The 19,750-nt window shown below is 42.0% G+C and overlaps 2 protein-coding genes across 2 annotated transcripts in view; one reads left to right on the top strand and one right to left on the bottom strand.

The window, feature by feature from the left end:
- Positions 1-16,784, bottom strand: part of EIF4E3 (eukaryotic translation initiation factor 4E family member 3) — a 72,902-nt gene extending 56,118 nt beyond the window's left edge. The window contains 1 exon segment of the mRNA NM_001266831.1: positions 16,756-16,784. The gene's annotated coding sequence lies outside the window, so the exon portion shown is untranslated.
- On the top strand, positions 16,449-19,052 carry GPR27 (G protein-coupled receptor 27). The gene has a single exon (XM_002803084.4). It carries the CDS (start codon positions 16,591-16,593, stop codon positions 17,719-17,721), a length of 1,131 nt encoding a protein of 376 aa, XP_002803130.4. The 5' UTR covers positions 16,449-16,590; the 3' UTR covers positions 17,722-19,052.
- Positions 19,053-19,750: the final 698 nt, after the last annotated feature.

A 19,750-nucleotide genomic window follows, 5' to 3' on the forward strand; every position in this document is an offset into this window, starting at 1 on the left:
AACACACACACACACACACACACACACACACACACACACACACACACAAAACAGAGATATTTTTTCATAGGAAATGATACAACCAAGATGATAACAGAACAAACTCTTTAAAGTACTGAAAGAAGAAAACCTGTCAACCTAGAATTCTATACTCAGTGAAATATCTATTCAAAAATGATGGAGAAGATTCTCTGCCAGGAAGATGGAATAAGACATGCTTTCTCAATTCCTCCCACAAAGTATAGTGAAAAACCCTGAACATTATGTAAAACAAACATAAGAAGACTCTGAAAGAGGCCAAAAGGCGGCATAGCAGTTAGGTTAAGGAACAACACAGCAGTAAGTTCCCTGGGTTTTCTTTTTGTCTCATATATCTTAGACTCAGAGATGGAGAAGCTGGCAACCTGAAAATGCTAACAAGCATAGACAAGAAAAGTCTGGTTTCTCTAGCCAAAAGAGCAGCCTTGCAAGACAGAAAACTCTTAGACATAACTATGCCAGCCAAATGCAACAGAAAAAACTGTGATCCTTCCCCTACCTAAGCCAGCAAGGCCAAGTGAGAAGCTTAGACTTTTACCTTCACCAGGTAGAGTGGATTAAACAACAAGCAAATACACAACAGCAAAAAAAACCATGATGCAACAAAACGCTATTTATAAAAACTCACTTCAAATACAACAATGTGGGTAAGTTGAAAGGGAAAAAAATGAAAAAAGAGATATAACGTAACAATAACCCAACAAAGTTAAGAGTAGCTATATTAATATCAAATAAAGCAGATTTTAGAGTAAATCAGAGACAGAAAAGGACATTACATAATTACAAAAGAACCCTCCAGGAAGACATAATGATCCTACATATGTGTGCACCAAACAACAGAGCCTCAAAATACACGAAGCAAAACTTCACAGACTTGAAAGGAGATAGGCAATAGAAAATTATAGCTGGGAACTTCAACAGCCCACTCTCAACAATGGATAGAACTGCTAGATAAAACATCAGCAAGGGTACACAAGAAATGAACAACAAAATCAGACTACAGGATCTATTTGTCATATATAGCACTTTAGCAGAGCACAATTTTTTTTCAGGAGTTCATGGAATATTCACCATTCTGAACCATAAAACAAAACTTAACAAATGTAAAATAAATCAATACCAGAAAAAGAACCAGAAAATTTCCAAATGCCTGAAAATTAAACAGTATATATATGAGTTAAAAAGGAAGTCTCAAAGAAAATTCAAAGATACATAGACCTGGAATGAAAAGTAAAATACAACATATTAAAGCATGTCAGATGCAGCTAAAGCACTACTGAGAGGGAAACTTACAGCACTAAATGCTTACATTAGAAAAGTGGAAATCAACAGCCGAAATTCCTACATTAAGGAACTAGGAAAAGAAATGCAAAGTAAACCCAAAGCAAGCATAAGGAAGAGAAAAATAAAGAGCAGAAATCAATAAAATCAAAACAGAAAAATAATAGAGAAAATCAATGAAACAAACAAACAAAAAACAGAAATATAGATGTTTTCAGATATGCAAGAGCTGAAAGTATCCACTACCAGGAAATCAACACTATAAGAAATGTCACAGGCTGGGAGTAGTTGCTTATGCCTGTAATCCCAGTACTTTGGGATGCCAAGGCCAGAGGATCGCCTAAGGCCATGAGCCCCAGACCAGTATCGGCAACATGGTGAAACCCTGTCTCTACCAAAAAATTAAAAAATTAGCCAGGTATGGTGGCGCATGGCTGTAGTCCCAGCTACTCAAGAGGCTGAGGTGGAAGGATCACCTGAGCCTGGGAGGCTGAGGCTGCAGTGAGCCATGATGGCACCACTACACTCTAGCCTGGGTGACAGAGTGAGACCCTGTCTGAAAAAAAAAAAGAAATGTCACGGGAATTCCTTCAAGAAGAAGGAACATGATGCCAGAAGGGAACGTAGATTTACAGAAAGAAAGAAAGGGCACTGGACATGATAACCACATGGGTAAAACATAAGATAATTTTAGTATTTTTAAAATGTCTTTAAAAAATAATGGACTGTTTAAATAAAAATAACAATGTACTATGGACTTTATAACATGAATAAAAGAAAAATCTATGACAATACTAGCACAGAAGTTGGGAGGGAGAAGTGAGAATATGCCACTGTAAATTGTTAGACTGTATATGAAGAGGTATAATATCACTTGAAGGTAGACTGTGATAAGTTAAAAATGTACACTGCAAATCCTAAATAAAGCACTAAAATAACAAAGCAAAGAATTATAGCTAATAATCCAACAAAAGAGATAAAAAGAAATCATAAGTAATATTTAATTAATCTAAAAGAAAGCATAAAAATAGGAAAAAGGAAGCAAAGAGCAGTTAAGACAAATAGAAAACAAATAGCAAGATGACAGATTTAAATCTTACCATATTAATATTCACATTAAATGTACAGTTTAAATATTCCCAATTGAATTTCAGCCATTATTTGGTTGAATATAAAAGCAAGAATCAACAATAATGCTGCCTACAAGAAATGCACTTTAAATATAAAGGCAACAACAGATTAAAGGACAGAGTGTGCATTTTTCTTTCTGCATGTAGTAGACACAAACATTCCATTTAACAGATATTGGCCAGTCATGGTGGCTCCCGCCTGCAATCCTAGCACTTTGGGAGGCCAAGGCAGGTGGATCGCTTGAGTCCAGGAGTTTGCGATCAGCCTGGGCAACATGGCAAAACACCGTCTCCACAAAAAATACAAAAATTAGCCGGGCATGGTGGTGCGCACCTGTAGCCACAGCTACTTGGGAAGCTAAGGTGGGAGGATCACCTGAGCCCAGGAGGCGGAGGTTACAATGAGCTGAGATCGTGCCACTGCACTCCAGCCTGGATGATAGAGCAAGACACTGTCTCAAAAAACAACAAAACAAAACAACCAAATATTTACTGAGCACCTACTATTATCCAGGAATATACGAGAAAACTTGTTAAAGGAACAAAAGAATTGTGAAAATTCATTAAAAACCACACATCCCTGCCAGACGCGGTGGCTCACGCCTGTAATCCCAGCACTATGGGAGACTGAGCTGGGCGGATCATGAGGTCAGGAGATCAAGACCATCCTGGCTAACATGGTGAAACCCCATCTCTACTAAAAATATAAAAAATTAGCTGGGTGTGGTGGCATTCACCTGTAGTCCCAGCTACTTGGGAGGCTGAGGCAGGAGAATGGCTTGAAACCAGGAGGCGGAAGTTGCAGTGGGTATGATTGTGCCACTGCACTCAAGCCTGGGTGAGACTCTATCTCAAATAAAATAAAATAAAAACAAAAAAACACATCCATGCACATGCACATGCACATGTGCGTGCACGCGCGCGCACACACACACACACACACATCCTAGAATCCCAGGCACAGATTGTAAGCAAAATTAGAAGTTACATGGATCCTTAGCTTGATATTATGAGCATATCCTACAATGAAATAATTTTTAAAGTAAAAAAAGAAGGTACATTTTGCTAATTCTAATCAAAAGAAAGCTGGAGAGGCTATATTAATATCACACTAAGTAAATTCCAGAGCAAAGAATATTATTTGGAATGAAGAAGGTCCATTAGTAATATAAATGAGTCAATTCATCAAGAGGATATAATCATTCTAAATATTTTTTTACTCCTGATAACAGAGCCTCAAGATACATGAAACAAAAACTGTTAGAAGGGCAAGGAGAAATACAAATCCAGAATTTTAGTCAAGAGATTTCAACACTCATCTCTCAATAATAGCTAAAACAAGCAGACAGAAATTTAGTAAGAATATAAAAGATTTCAACAACACTATCAACCATCTTGACCCAACTGACATTTATAAAACATTTCACCCAACAACCATACAAAACACATTCTTTTCAAGGGTACACGGAATGTTTACCGAGATAGACCATATTCTGGGTCAAAAAGTCTTAATAAACATAACAGAATTCAAGTCATACCAGTATGTTCTCTGATACAGTGGAATTTAATTAGAAATTAATAATAGCAAGATCTCTGGGAATCCCCCAAATACTTATAAACTAAATAACACACTTCTCTATAACTCATGGATCAAAAAAGAAATCAAAAGGAACATTAGGAAGTATTCTGAAATGAATGAATATAAAAAAACATCTATCAAATTCATGGAATTTTACCAAAACAGTTCTTAGGAGAAAATTTCTAACACAAATGCCCAAATAAAGATCTCAAATAGATGGACTCAGCTTCTGTGTTAAGAAACTAGAAAAAAAAAAGCAAATAGGATGCAAATTAAATAGATCAAAGGAGATAATAAATATCGGAGCAGAAACCAATGAAATAGAAAACAGAAAAACAGTAGAGAACATCAATGAAAGTAAAAATCTGGTTATTTGAGACTGAAAAAAAATGATAAACTTCTGGCACGACTATTCAGGGAAAAATGTACCAATATCAGAAATGACACAGAAGATATCAATACTGATTTTATATTATAGCTATGTAGAAGATAACAAGGGAATGCTATTAACAACTTATGCCAATGAACTTGTAACACAGATGAGATGGACAAATTCCTTTAAAGACATAAACCACCAAAATGTACTTGGTAAAATATATAACTTGAACAGCCATATATCTATAAAAGAAATGAAATATATAGTTAAAAACCTTCCCCCAAAGAAAACTCCATGCTCAAATAGTTTTACTAGTAAATTCCACCAAACATTAAAGAAAAAAATTCTACATAAACTTTTAAAAAACAATTGAAAAGGAGAGAATACATTCCAAGTCATTCTTTTAGATCACCTTCGTCCTGAAGTAAAAACCAGACAAAGCCAGTACAAGAAAAAAAGAAGAACAGCTAGAGATCAATAACCCTCATGAATATAGATGTAAAAATTCAAAACAAAATTTTAGCAAGTATAATACAAGAATATACAAAAAGGATAGTAGTTCATGACCAAGTCATATTTATCTAAGGAATGCAAGGTTGGCTTAATACGTGAAAGTCAATCAATATAATTTTCTATTTAACAAACTAAAAATGTAAATCAGTGTGGTTATCTTATCAATAGATGCATGGAAAGCATTTGTCAAAATCCAACATTCACTGCTGATTTTAAAACAAGCAAACAAACAAAAACCTCTCGGTAAAACAGGAATGGAAGGGAACTTCCTCATCTATGGGCACCTATAAAAATCCACAGCTAACATCACGCTTCATGGTGAAAAACTGAATAAAAACTGAATGCTTTCCTTTTAATATGAGAGAAGAGACCGATAAGGTTAGCTCTTGTCACTTCTATTTAACATTGTATTAAAGGTTCTAGCCAGTGCAACAAGGCAAGAAAAAGAAATAAAAAAGCATCTAGACTGAAAAAAAGGTAACATTGTCTATTCTAGACAAGATGCACATCTATGTAGAAAACCTGATGGAATTTACCCCCAAAAAACTGAAATAAGTGAGTTTAGCAAAGTTTCAAAATATGAGGTCAATACAAAAATCAATTATATTCTTTTTATGGTCGTAGTGAACAATTAAAAATTTTAAAAATACCATTCATAAAAGTATCAAAAATAAAAAATATTGACAGATAATTCTGACACCAGATATACAAGAACTATACACTGGGAAGTACAAAAGACTGCTGAGGGAAATAAAAGAAGAGCTAAAGAAATGAAGAGATACACCTTGTTTTTGTATAGGAAGATGCAGTATTGTTAAGACGTCAATTCTCCCCAAACTGATCTAGACACAACCCCAATTAATATCCCAGTAGGCCTTATTGTAGAATTAGATAACTTGATTCTAAAACACATATCTATATGCTCATGACTGAGACCAGCCAAAACAACTAGAAAAAGAAGAATAATTTGGAAGAATAATGCTCCCTGATTTTAAGGCTTATTATAAAGCCACAATAATGAATACAGTGTAACATCAAGATAGACAAACACATAAATTCAACAGAATAAAGAGTCCATGAAGAGACCCACACGTATGTGGACAATTCGTTTTTGACAAAGGTGCAATAAGTTTTTCAACAAGGGGTGCAGGAATAGTTGAATATCCATATATTAAAAAAATGAATTTCAATCCATTGAAATTCAATCCACCTCATACCATTTACAGTATTAATATGGAACATAAAACTAACTATAAAAACCTAAAATCATAAAACTTCTAGAAGAAAACATAGGAGAAAATTTTCATGACCATGGTTTAGGCAAGAATTTCTCAGATATGACCTAAAAGCATTATTCATAAAATAATTCAAATTGATAAACTGAACTTCATCAAAATTAAAATCTCTGCTCTTCAAAAGACACTATTAAAAGAATAAAAAGACAAACCACAAACCAGGGGCAAATGGGATTCCCAAATCTTATATCTGAAAAAGAACTTCTTTCCAGGATGCATAAAGAACTCCCAAAAGTCAGTAATAAGAAAAATAAATGATTTATTGAAAAAATATGGCAGGTTCATCAGCAAAGAAGATAGGTGGATGGCAAATAAGCACATGAAAAAATGTCCAATATCATTGGTCATAATTGCCAAATCAGTAGAATTCTATTCCCAGCCAAACTATCAAGTACGAAGAAGGTAAAGTAAGAGCATTTTCAGATATGTAAAAAGTCTTAAAATACTCATCTCTGACTGGGCACGGTGGCTCATGCTTGTAATCCCAGCCCTTTGGGAGGCCAAGGCGGGTGGATCACGAGGTCAGGAGTTTGAGGCCAGCCTGACAAACATGGTGAAACCCCATCTGTACTAAAAGTAGAAAAATTAGTTGGTCATGGTGTCACGCACCTGTAGTCCCAGCTACTCAGTAGGCTGAGGCAGGAGAATTGCTTGAACCTGAGAGGCGGAGGTTGCAGTGAGCCGAGATTGTGCCACTGCACTCCAGTCTGGGTGACAGAGCGAGACTCCATCTCAAAAAATATATATATAAATAAAAATAAAAAATTTATGTCCAAAGCAGCTTTCTCAGGAAGCTACTGATGTATGTACACCACTTGAAATGAAACAAAAGAATAAAACGAGAAAGAGAAAGATGTGGGTTCATTCCAGGAAACAGGAAGTCTCATAGGGAGAGAAGAGAAGAGCATGCTTTGGAAGCTGTGCAGGGAGCTGTCCAGACCAGATGAAGTAAGAGAATGAAGGAAGGGTGGTGGCAGGGGTTTTTCTGAGAAATGCAGCTGTTTATCCCAAATGTTTGAGATATGGAAATCAGACCTCTGCAAGTTCACATGGGAGTCTAAGGAGAATCGAGTCCAAGTCTTACTTTTTATATGATTTGTTTTATCATAAAAATCTGTCTGCCTTATCTCTAAGATTTATTTTTACAGATGCTCTCCTCAACAACTGTTACAATTCTGCAAATGAAAGAGTATCTACCTCATCTAAATAAAAACCCAATGCAAAGCTTGGTGCTGGTGGCATAGGAAGAATTTATATGCGTGTGAGAGGTGGGAGGTGTTTGTATATAGAGGGTGAGCGTTTAAAAGAGCCAAACATTCATATTTTATTACAAGGAAGTCATTGCATAATAGGTAAACTAGCAATTCAAGAAACAGTAGGTACATCCTTAAAGATGTGTCTTACAGGCCCCTGTTTCATAGTTCAGAACATTTTATATGGACATACCCCCAAAATCTCCACCTTATAAAGTATATTCACTGTAATTCTCTAGAGTAGAAAGTATCAATAATCGATGCACTATTTGATTTTCGATCAAATAAGAGAGAAAGGAGATGAAGGTAAGGATTATAGCAGTAGTAGCTTTGATATACAATATTTATACCATGATTCCATGCACATGAAAAGAATGCTTAAGGAATAGGTTTGATCCTGTTATCTTTGGTACTCCCAGTAGCACCCTAGTCCTGGTGGCTGCATTGAGTCTGTCAATGCAAAATTTAGGATCACAACATGACTTAACCACTAGAGGGAGTTTAAACAGCTAGTAAATATAATGCAAAAGAGAGGGGCCCACATTTTTTAAAAAGGCCTTTTCTCACTTGGAGCCGTTGCTATGACTTGCTTAGAAAACCATTATAGAAATATCAACAATGGCATTTTAAATAGTGATAACATATTAGTGTAGACTCCTTGTTTCTTTTCAATATCGAAAGTGTTTATTTTCAGGTGGTTAAAATACTGCCACCTATGCCGTTAGCATAATGGTTTTCTTCAATTCTGTACTAGCAGATACAATCCCACTTTAATACTTCTATCATCCCGATAGGTTTTCCTTCAATTATATATTAGTTGACAAAGCCCTCTGTACATATTTATTAAGAATTCAGCCAGGCGCGGTGGCTCAAGCCTGTAATCCCAGCACTTTGGGAGGCCAAGGTGGGCGGATCACAAGGTCAGGAGATCGAGACCATCCTGGCTAACATGGTGAAACCCCGTCTCTACTAAAAAATACAAAATATTAGCCGGGCGTAGTGGCGGGTGCCTGTAGTCCCAGCTACTTGGGAGGCTGAGGCAGGAGAATGGTGTGAACCCAGAAGGCGGAGCTTGCAGCGAGCTGAGATCTGGCCACTGCACTCCAGCCTGGGCGACAGAGCGAGACTCCGTCTCAAAGAAAAAAAAAAGAATTCAGGCTTTCGGTCCAGACAGACTGGAATTTTATCTTGCTCTTCTACTTTGTGCCGTGTGACCACAGACTATGGTTAACTGCTTTAAAACTCAAGGCTCCTCATCTATAAAACTAGGGTAAGGGATTTTGTAGGAGTAAATCAGTAATCATATATGCAAAATAGCTTAGTGCATTTTTTGATCTAAAAAATGACAGCTTTTCCAGAGGCTATGCTGCAATATAAAGCTATTGATTAAATAAAACTTTCTTAGTCTCTCTTCCCAGGTTTACCTAAACACCAAAGCCCCAAAGCACATAAATGCTAAGGCCCACCAAAGGGGGCAATCCTTGTGCACATGATCATATGGCAAGGCATGACTTATTTCTGTGGCCAGCCTCAGGTAAGAGCACAAGAAATCACACCTTAAGAATCTGCACTTACTCAGAAAGCTAGTTCATGTTACTTGCTAGGAGTTCATAACTAGGAGTTCATGTTACTTGCCAGGTTCCTATCCATCTTTTAATAAAGACACCTCCAGAGGTCACAGAGGTGACCTCACTTTCATATGAATTTCTTTTTATAATTCTGTTTTCTTAGGATATCCAGAGTTGTGGAACTATCACTATTACCTAAATTTAGAACATTTTCATCACCCCAAAAAAACTCTGGACCCATTAGCGGACACTCTCCAATCCTTCCCCCCAGTTCCCAGCAACTACTAACCAACTTTCTATCACTATGGATTTACCTGTTCTGGGCATTTCACATAAATGGATTTGTACAATACGTAGTCTTTTGTATTTGGCTTCTTTCATTGAGTACGGTGTTTTCAAGGTTCATCCGTGTTGGAGCATCACGTACCAGTACTTGTTATTATGAGTGAATAGCATTCCACTGTAGGGATATGTGACTTTTATTTATCCATCCATTCATTCATGGACCTTTGTGTTGCTTTCTCCTTTTGGTTATTAGGAATGATGCTGTTATGAACATTTACATATGGGTTTTCATGTGGACATGTTTTCATTTCTCTTGGGTAAATGCCTAGGTGTGAAATGGCTAGGTCATAAGGTAACTCTATGTTTAACTTTTTGAGGAGTTGCCAAATGATTTTCCAAAGCAGCTGTATCACTTCCCATTCCCAACAGCATCATCTGAGGGTTCCAATTCCTCCATGTCATCACCAACACTTGTTACCGTCTACATTTTTGTAATAGCCACCACAGTAGATATGAAGTGGTATCTCAGATGGTTGGAATTGCATTATCCTATTGACTAATGATGCAAAGTATCTTTCCATGTGCTTATTGGCCATTTACATATCTTTTTAGAGAAATGTGTATTTAAAGTCTTTGCCCGTTTTTAAAATTAGGTTGTCTCTTTTGAGTTATGAGTTCTTTATATATTCTGGATACAAGCCCCCCATCAGACACATTATCTGAAGACATTTTCTCCCATTCTGAGGGCGAGCCTTTCATTTTCTTGATGGTGTCTATTGAAGCACAAACTTTAAAAATTTTAATGAAATCTAATTTATGTATTTTTTTTTCTTTTGTCACCTGTCCTTTTGGGAACATATCCAAGAAACTACTTCCTAATGTAAAGTCATGAAAATTTACTCCTATATTTTCTTCTAAGAGTTGTTACAGTTTTAGCCCTGACTCTTAGGTCTATCATCCATTTTGAATTTTTTTAAATATATGGTGTAGGGTTGGGGCGCAACTTCCTTCTCTTGCACGTGGAGAAAGAAAACCAACTGTTAAAAGAGTTTTCACTAAACATATTTTGCTTAAATGAAGTGTGACAATATGCTATACATATACACATAAAGATATTCAGTTATTCATTCAACAAATACAGATAGCAAGCACAATATTTTGAGATATGCAGTGATAATTTTTCTTCCTCTATTTTTCCCTTTCCTTCTCAACATTCAAGTGGATAGCAGGCTCCGAGCTTCCTTGACTAGGAGAGGTTTATGGCAAGGTGGCTTCCTGGCTTTTGTTTTTTCCAAACACCTGAATTTGGGGAACACAGCTTCCCAGGGAAATTGATTCCAGTTGACCCTTGAACAACATGGGTTTGAACTGCATGGGTTGGTTTACATGTGATTTTTTTTCAATCAAAATAGGATGGAAAATACAGTATTTGAGAGATGTGAAACCTGCACATATGAAGAGCTGACTTCTCATATATGTAGGTTCTGTAGGGCTGGCTATAGGACTTGAGTATACATGGATTCAGGTGCACACAGAGGCCCTGGAACGAATTCCCTGTTTATCCTGAGGGATGACTGTAATTACATGGTCCAGAAGAACAAGAAAGAACTAGGTTTTCACCTTCTTCCAGAATAGATAGGGAGTCCTTGGAGATGAAGGTAGAAGAAGACAAGAAAAGGGTACTCAGAGAGAGGGGAGCTGCACCCAGTTTCTCAGACATACTGCTGAGAATTCCTGTGGATGCATCTAATATCAAATGCATCCTCAGCCCAGATTCTCACACCACAAGTATGGCACAAGGCAGCTAAGAGTCACCAAACCACAATGGCTTGGAAGAACAGGAACAATATGCCAACAACTGATGAAATATCAGAAGGGATACCCACCACACACATGCACGCACTATCCTGAATGACCATATACTAGGCAATTTAGGCACTTGCCTGAAACTACAGTATATTCCAAGAAAGCAAGGACCCATGACGAAACCCAAGATGCACTAAGGCTACCTTTTTTTTCCCCACCAGCAAGACAAAATGGCAACACAGAGTCCGAAATTAGGTTTCTAGAAAGCAGCTGCACTTTTTGCACTCTTTATTATGCAGACTGACACTCATACGTGCCACATACATATTGAGAACCTACTGTGTACAGGGCATCCTGCTAGGTTAAGCTGAGGTGGGAAACATAAAAGTCAATTAAATCATGGTTAGCCAAGACATTTATATAGTTAGGTAAGCACAAATATGCATAAGTGTAGTTAACCATTTATTGCACACGACCTGTGTGCACACCTTGTGCTACACTCTTTGTAAATGAATCTCATTTAATTGAGTCTTCCCACAATGAGCTTTTGATATTCAGATGTACAGAGTAGGCAAGAGACTTGCCCAATGAGCCAAAGTCTAGGCTCTTTACAGTTAGGTACAATCTGATTCATGTACCACTACCACCAATGCACAGCTAGTCATTGGTGGAACTTTGACATGAACCAGAGTGGTCCTCACCACAAGGCCCATTTTCATCATCATAGTTATGACTTTGTCCCATGAAGAGGTCAACTTGAGTGCTGCCCTTTGATAATCCAACAACCACTAGGCCTAGACTTTGGCTCATTTTTTCTAAGAGTTGGGATGGAGTTAAGTCACACCAACCTTCTCTAACTTGGTGTTTAATGTACCTATTGGCAGGTGACTGGCCAGAAGCCTGAGGTTAAACAGGATACACTGACCAGACTGGACCTCATGATTGGGGAACCCAAGACCTTGACTGTATCTACCAAAGGGTGCCAACCAGTTTCTCTGAACAGTCAGGATTTCTAGTACCAATCACACCATCTATATGTACATCAAAGAAGGGACATAAATGGTTTGGAGAGTGGGGGTGGGAAATACTTATGTTTCTATCTATGTCCAAAAGGAATAATTTGATTATATAAGAATAATGGAAATTTTCTTACAGGAAAAAATCTCGTAGAGCTGTTTTGCTTTGAGATGAAGGCATGCAATTTGGTGCCTAAGAAGGTATTTAAAATTCTTGCCTGTAGCTTCCTAGAAACAGTAAAAGGAAAATACATTGATCCTGGCCAATGAAATGTTACTAGTTTTTCCTTAAGTATTAATCTACTGAACAAATGTTGATAATGAAAGAAGTAGGCATATAAATGCTGCGAGAGAACCATGATTTATATATTTTCTACTGTTGCTTCTGCCATTCGAGCCTGGGAAAATGACTAAATCAAATCTGAAGAGCAGCATTTTCAACTGTAGATAGAAACAGAAAACACAGAAAATTTTAAATTATAATGAACTAATACTGTCTCTTCTTTTGTGTCCTTTTCTGAAAAATAAATCTCTCCCCATTTGGGAGACATAATCACTTAACTTCCATTTCCTTATACCAAAACTCAACTTCAGAGCCCAGGACTCTCAGAAATCATTTGGTCCAATGTCCCATTTCGTATATGGGCACAATTGAGATTCCAAGAGGTTAAGTGACTTGTCGAACATCATGTGCTCATTAGAACAAAAAATATGAAGATTTTAAGTGGAAGGTAGTGACCTAGGAGTGGGAGGACCTGGGTTTTCCCTCCCACTCAGCTATTCATGAGCATCTCTGTTAGTAAAATTCAAGAGTTAGGATTAGATGGTTTTGAAAAATCCTTCCCTCTTGAAAGGGGTTATAATTCTGTGCACGGGAGCATCAGTATTTTGTGTATGTTAGTTTACTGCTTTTATAAACTCAAAAGCCTTCTTCACAGTTATAACAAAGAGGTAGTGTTTGTGGAGATCACGAGGGTGGATTCTAAACACAGAGTTCCTCAGCTGGGTGTGGTAGCTCACGCCTGTAATGCCAGCACTTTGGGAGGCTGAGGTGGGAGGATCACTTGAGCCCAGGAGTTCTAGACCAGCCTGGGCAACATAAGGAGACCCCATCTCTACAAATTTTTTTTTTTTTTTTTTTTTTTTGAGACAGAGTCTCGCTCTGTCACTCAAGCTGGAGTGCAGTGGCGCGATCTCGGCTCACTGCAAGCTCCGTGTCCCGGGTTCATGCCATTCTCCTGCCTCAGCCTCCCAAGTAGCTGGGACTAGAGGCGCCTGCCACCATGCCCGGCTAATTTTTTGTTTTTTAATAGAGACGGGGTTTCACTGTGTTAGCCAGGATAGTCTTGATCTCCTGACCTCGTGATCCGCCCGCCTTGGCCTCCCAAAGTGCTGGGATTACAGGCGTGAGCCACCGGCCCAGCCTCTACAAATAATTTTTTAAAAATTAGCGGGGCATGGAGGTATAAGCCTGTGGTCCCAGCTACTCAGGAGTCTGAGGTAGGAGGACTGCCTGAGCCTGGGAGGTTGAGGCTGCAGTGAGCCATGATGATGCCACTGACTCCAGTCTAGGTGACAGAGTGAGACCCTGTCTCAAAATAAAAAAATAAATAAAATTAAGTCAGACTTCCAGCTCTTACACTTACTTTCAAGTAAGTGTAAAGTAAGTGTAAGTGGTGAAAGCCCAAACAAATTAACTCCTCTGTGCCTCCTCTGCAAAATGAAGATAGTAACAGTACATACTACATCTGGCCATTACACTGATTACATTAAATAACACATGTCGAGAATTTAGCACAATGCTTGGCACATAGCAAATGCTCAGTAAAAGGTGGCTGCCATCAGTATTACCATAAAGCAACCAGAGTTGGTGAATTTGTGTGGGTTATTAAGAAGGCATTCCCTCCTCTAGGCAGAGGCAGCCCAAGCGCTAAGGGCCACAGCAAGGCAGGATCCAATTCTCTACAGCTGTGGGTCTAACTTTAAAGAAATAAGAAACCATTTTCTACCCTCCCTTGCTCAAGTGCTCACTCTCAAATGATAGCCAATGATATGTTTAAGTGTTTGTTTATAATGTAGGGCTTCTAGAAAGCTCTTCTTTGGAGAGGCCTACTTAGATGGCTGGAATATTTCTGCTCTTTCCCTTCTCTTCTTTCTGCCTGGAATGAAGAAATGATGGTTGGGGTGTCAGCAGCCTACTGTGATCACGAGGGAAGGGCTAAAAGACTTTCAGAGATTCAGTCCTTGAGCCAATAAATCAGTATCAGCAACCACTGACCTCCAGACTTCTTCTTTCATGAGGAAAATAAACTCATGTACACGTTTTTTGCTACTAATATCAAACTGCAATTCCTAACCCATACACCCTCCAAAATCTATTTTCTATCAATATACATTTACAGATGTGCCTGGTCAGCCACTTGCTGCTGGCTACTTAGGAGTCCCAAGTCAGGTGCTCAATAGCTGATTTTCTTGAAAAATCACTTACATTTTTAAAAAAAATTTCCAAACTGTCCCCAAGGCTTTACTATTCAAAGCAAGGTCAGCAGACCAACAGCATTAGTCTCACCCAGGAGCTTGTTAGAAATGCAGAACCTCTGGCCTCATTCCAGAACTACTAAATCAGAATCTTCATTTTAACAGGGTCCCCAGTGATTTCTGCACATAGTAAAGTTTGAGGCTCTGTATTAGGTTTACCGGCTCTGCTCTGTCATCCCTCCTAAACACTGCTGCCAGAATAATGTTCCTGGAGCACACCTAGTCATATCGCTCCCCTTCTCAAAAGCTTTCAAGGGCTCCTGACTGCCTGCAGACTAAAGTTTTGACTCCTCAGCCTGATCATTAAGGCCCTCTATGATCTTGCACTACCCTGAAAATGCCCATCAAGGTGCCTGCCTTGCATGTAATCAGTAGGCAATAAATAATTTTCCACACAGAAGAAAAAAAATATGAGTGTGGGTGAGAAACAACACGTTGCCTAATTCTGGCTTTACCATGCTAAGCACTGGGGACACAGTGGTACCAAAAACGAGGCATGATCCCTTGCCTTCAAAGAGCTTAGAGACTAGTTAGAAGGGCATGATTTTTAAAAAGAAATGAAAGTATATAATGACAAATTATAAGTGCTAAGAAGGAAATGACTAGAGGGCAGCGATACAGAATAAGACAGACTGGTCAGAAGGAGGCCCTAAGGAGAGGAAGCCTGTTGTGGGGTTGGTCCAGGCAGAGGCACAAGCATGTGCAAGGTCCTGCGAGACAAATGCAGTGTGTCTGAGAATCACAACAGGGGCTGCCCTTTCAGGCTTACCCAGAAAATAGATATCCTGGGAGGAAGGTGGTATACGGTTCACCTTCCAAAACACTTAAAGATGAAATGCTACATTTCTTTTCCCTGATATAGGTCCTTCACCGGGATCACTGATGAGTTAGCGAGTAGGGGATGCTGCAGAGTCGCTGTGAGTCCAGCACTGGAAATCAGACCAAGCGAAATTTGAATCCCAGCTCTGCCACTTCCCGGCTCTCAACTCCCTTGACCTCCAAGCCTCTGCTTCCTGAGGTACAAAGTGGGGTTAAGGATGGAACCAACTTCGTTATTACTGTTGAGGGAGATAATGCTTGCCAAGCTCCCCAGCACACTGCCACCCAGATCAGTGCGCACCTGAGTATCAGCGGTTTTAGGACTACGATGACTATTACTATCGTAAATTACTCCTAGCCTTCGGGCAGAAGGCTCATTCCAGATATTCCTGTCCCCTCTGAGGCCTCCCGACCCTGCCAGCCCAGGCAACCTCCCCCGCGCACGGCCGCCGTGACCCCAGCGCGGGCGCCGCCGCCGGACCCCCGTTACCTGGGGCCAAACGCGACTTGTCGCCACCTTGCGTCCTGGGCCCTGCCTCCCTCCCGGCCGCCTCCCGACCCCGCGGCTGCTGCGGCGACGCCCCCAGCCCAGCCGGGCCCAGGCGGTGCGGGATGCCTCGGCGGGGCTGGCGGCGGCGGCCGCGCTGCGCGCTCCGGCGGAGGGGAGGGGGCTCCGCGGCGGCGGCGGCGGCGGCGGCGGCGGCAGCGGCGGCGGCGGCGGCGGCGGCGGCGGGCCCGGCGGGGGGCAGAGCCAAGAGGCGCGGCGGCGGCAGCGGAGAAGTAGGAGGAGACGGAGGAGGATGCGGGGGGCTGCGGGCGGCGGCGCGGCCCTGTCCGCAGTGAAGCCCGCGGCGCCCAGGGCGCAGGGAGTGGCCGCCTCCTCCTGCGCGCACCATTCCTGAGATGGCGGCGGCGGCGGCGCAGCGGAGGCTCGGGGAGCCCAGGAGGGGCCGGCCGGGAGCGGGCTGAGCCCCGCAGGACGGGGAGCTCGCCCAGGGCCGGCGGGGCGGCGGAGCGCCGGCCGGGCGGCCTGCGGGAGCGGCGAGGCCGGGGACGGCCCCGGGGCGGAGCGCACGGCCTGGTGAGGCCGCGATGGCGAACGCGAGCGAGCCGGGTGGCGGCGGCGGCGGCGAGGCGGCCGCCCTGGGCCTCAAGCTGGCCACGCTCAGCCTGCTGCTGTGCGTGAGCCTAGCGGGCAACGTGCTGTTTGCGCTGCTGATCGTGCGGGAGCGCAGCCTACACCGCGCCCCGTACTACCTGCTGCTCGACCTGTGCCTGGCCGACGGGCTGCGCGCGCTCGCCTGCCTCCCGGCCGTCATGCTGGCTGCGCGGCGTGCGGCGGCCGCGGCGGGGGCGCCGCCGGGCGCGCTGGGCTGCAAGCTGCTCGCCTTCCTGGCCGCGCTCTTCTGTTTCCACGCCGCCTTCCTGCTGCTGGGCGTGGGCGTCACCCGCTACCTGGCCATCGCGCACCACCGTTTCTACGCCGAGCGCCTGGCCGGCTGGCCGTGCGCCGCCATGCTGGTGTGTGCCGCCTGGGCGCTGGCGCTGGCAGCGGCCTTCCCGCCCGTGCTGGACGGCGGCGGCGGCGACGACGAGGACGCGCCGTGCGCCCTGGAGCAGCGGCCCGACGGCGCCCCCGGCGCGCTGGGCTTCCTGCTGCTGCTGGCTGTGGTGGTGGGCGCCACGCACCTCGTCTACCTCCGCCTGCTCTTCTTCATCCACGACCGCCGCAAGATGCGGCCCGCGCGCCTGGTGCCCGCCGTCAGCCACGACTGGACCTTCCACGGCCCGGGCGCCACCGGCCAGGCGGCCGCCAACTGGACGGCGGGCTTCGGCCGCGGGCCCACGCCGCCCGCGCTTGTGGGCATCCGGCCTGCAGGGCCGGGCCGTGGCGCGCGCCGCCTCCTCGTGTTGGAAGAATTCAAGACAGAGAAGAGGCTGTGCAAGATGTTCTACGCCGTCACGCTGCTCTTTCTGCTCCTCTGGGGGCCCTACGTCGTGGCCAGCTACCTGCGGGTCCTGGTGCGGCCCGGCGCCGTCCCCCAGGCCTACCTGACGGCTTCCGTGTGGCTGACCTTCGCGCAGGCCGGCATCAACCCCGTCGTGTGCTTCCTCTTCAACAGGGAGCTGAGGGACTGCTTCAGGGCCCAGTTCCCCTGCTGCCAGAGCCCCCGGACCACCCAGGCGACCCATCCCTGCGACCTGAAAGGCATTGGTTTATGAGGGAGGCCCCGCCACATAGACCCCCAACCCAGCCTTTCCCTTTGGCTTGGACGGTGACGTCGTTTCTTTTCCTTCTGGCCCCTGTTTAATTTTCTAAGCTGCCTTCAAAATGACTCGAAGTGGACAGACACTTGGATTGTACTGACTCCTTTTGGGGGTTTGGGGGTGGGGTGGGTGGGGTGGGTGAGGAGTGGAATGCTCAGCCCACTCCAGCTCCGCACATTCGTCCTCCTAACTCGACTTTCTTCCTGACAATAGGCCCTGCAGTCTTTTTGTACCGGTACTGACGTCTTTTATTCCATGCGTGGTTCCTTTTTTTTTTTCTTTTTCTATAAAGGCTATACTAATTTTCTTCATGCAACGTTTCCTAAAGACCATGGCCAGTTTTCTACAGAAGCTATTTTTGACAACCTCAAGTGGCATTACATTTTGCAGTGAAGTAGAGGAACCTAGGGGGACTTCTTCACAAGTTAGATTTCTTGAGGATCTTCTGTTGGAAGCAGGAGAAAGTGGGGGGAAAGTTGTCTGAAATGCCCTCTGAATTGCCGGCTGCAGGGTCCTTGTGCTGCGCCGATTCTTTGAAAGTGTCAGTGTTGATATTGAACTTAAAGAGCAGAGATGGAGGTCAGTAGCAAGGCAGTCATTTTTTAAAAGCAGTAAGTAACAAGATTTGATTCCCAGTTTACTTTCTACTGCTGAAAACCAAGTCAGTGACAACTGCTCTCTGTATTATAGCAATCTTGAATGGAAACATTTCTGTCAAGTTGTAAGTTTTAAAAGAGTAAAGTGTTTTGGTTAGTAATGATGTGGAGAAAAATACAGTATTGCATGTGTTCGTGTGTACAGATTGTGGTTCGAGGATTGGGAGGGCTCTGAGAAGCAGAGTACTACATCAAAATTGTTTTAAGTATTTTTTGCCAATAAAAAATTAATTTTATGGAAATGGCTTGTGCTTTGAGAAGCCCAGTTTTATTCTGTCTTATGAAACTAATTTCCACTTTGAAAATTGTTCTTCTGTTGTTCATGGTATAAATGAATGGAATATAATGATACCCTCCTTCTAGGAAACAAAGCATTTCCTTAAAACGTTTGCTAGGTTAAGCTGTGCTGTTCTACTGATGGTTGTTTTAAATTAATAATGAGAACTATAATTTAAATAATATTTCTTTGTTAGACATTATAATGCTAAACTGAAAGACTAAATTCTGCAAGTACTATATAATATTTTTGGCTTATAATGCTACATTTTTATTAATGTACCTTCCGTTTTGAGGATTTATATCTGTATTTCTCTTTGCATTATACAAATATACCAGTATTTTCATTCTGGAGTGGTTGTTTTGTTGTGGTGGTGGTGGTGTTTGAGGCTGTAATGATACATGCGTCGAAGTATGTTACATGCCTCTTAAGTATGCTACCTTAGGATAACATGCTCTATGATCCTTTTGGCACGTGTTCTTTAGTTACAGGTTTCATAGTTTGACCATCAGCATATCCAAGACTTGTGGAGGCTTAATTTAAAATGCAAGATAAAATCTGCTAATCTTTTCTTACAGGGGAGAAGCAGTAGACATATATACTGCTTTAAAACTGTTTTTTTATTTGGATGGCAGAACATTTTAATGACTATTCGTTAAATGACATAAAAAAAGCTTTTAAATAAACATATCAAATTCGAGTACAAGAAATCATTTTGATAAAAGCACTAAGTAAAAGTGGGGGTGGTAGATATATTGAAACTATTAAATGTTCAGTCAAGTGGGGGTGGTAGATACTGAAATTTAACTGAGCATAATATAAACTATTAAATGTTCAGTCCAATGGGGATAAGTTATAAAAAGAGTGTGGCCAATTTAATTGATCTCTGGTAAATAGGCTGCATGATTTCATTTTGTTGTGGAAGTTAGTCTGTGAAGACAGTCTGATACTTGGAAAATATGAGACAGTTACCCTATTTCTCCCCACATCATGAGTCCAGGTTGGCCTCAATCATCCAAGGGCCACTGATCAGAAACCTCAGCCAACCCAA

The sequence above is a fragment of the Macaca mulatta genome, chromosome 2 (assembly GCF_049350105.2).
Source record: "Macaca mulatta isolate MMU2019108-1 chromosome 2, T2T-MMU8v2.0, whole genome shotgun sequence".
Taxonomy (NCBI): Eukaryota; Metazoa; Chordata; class Mammalia; order Primates; family Cercopithecidae; genus Macaca; species Macaca mulatta.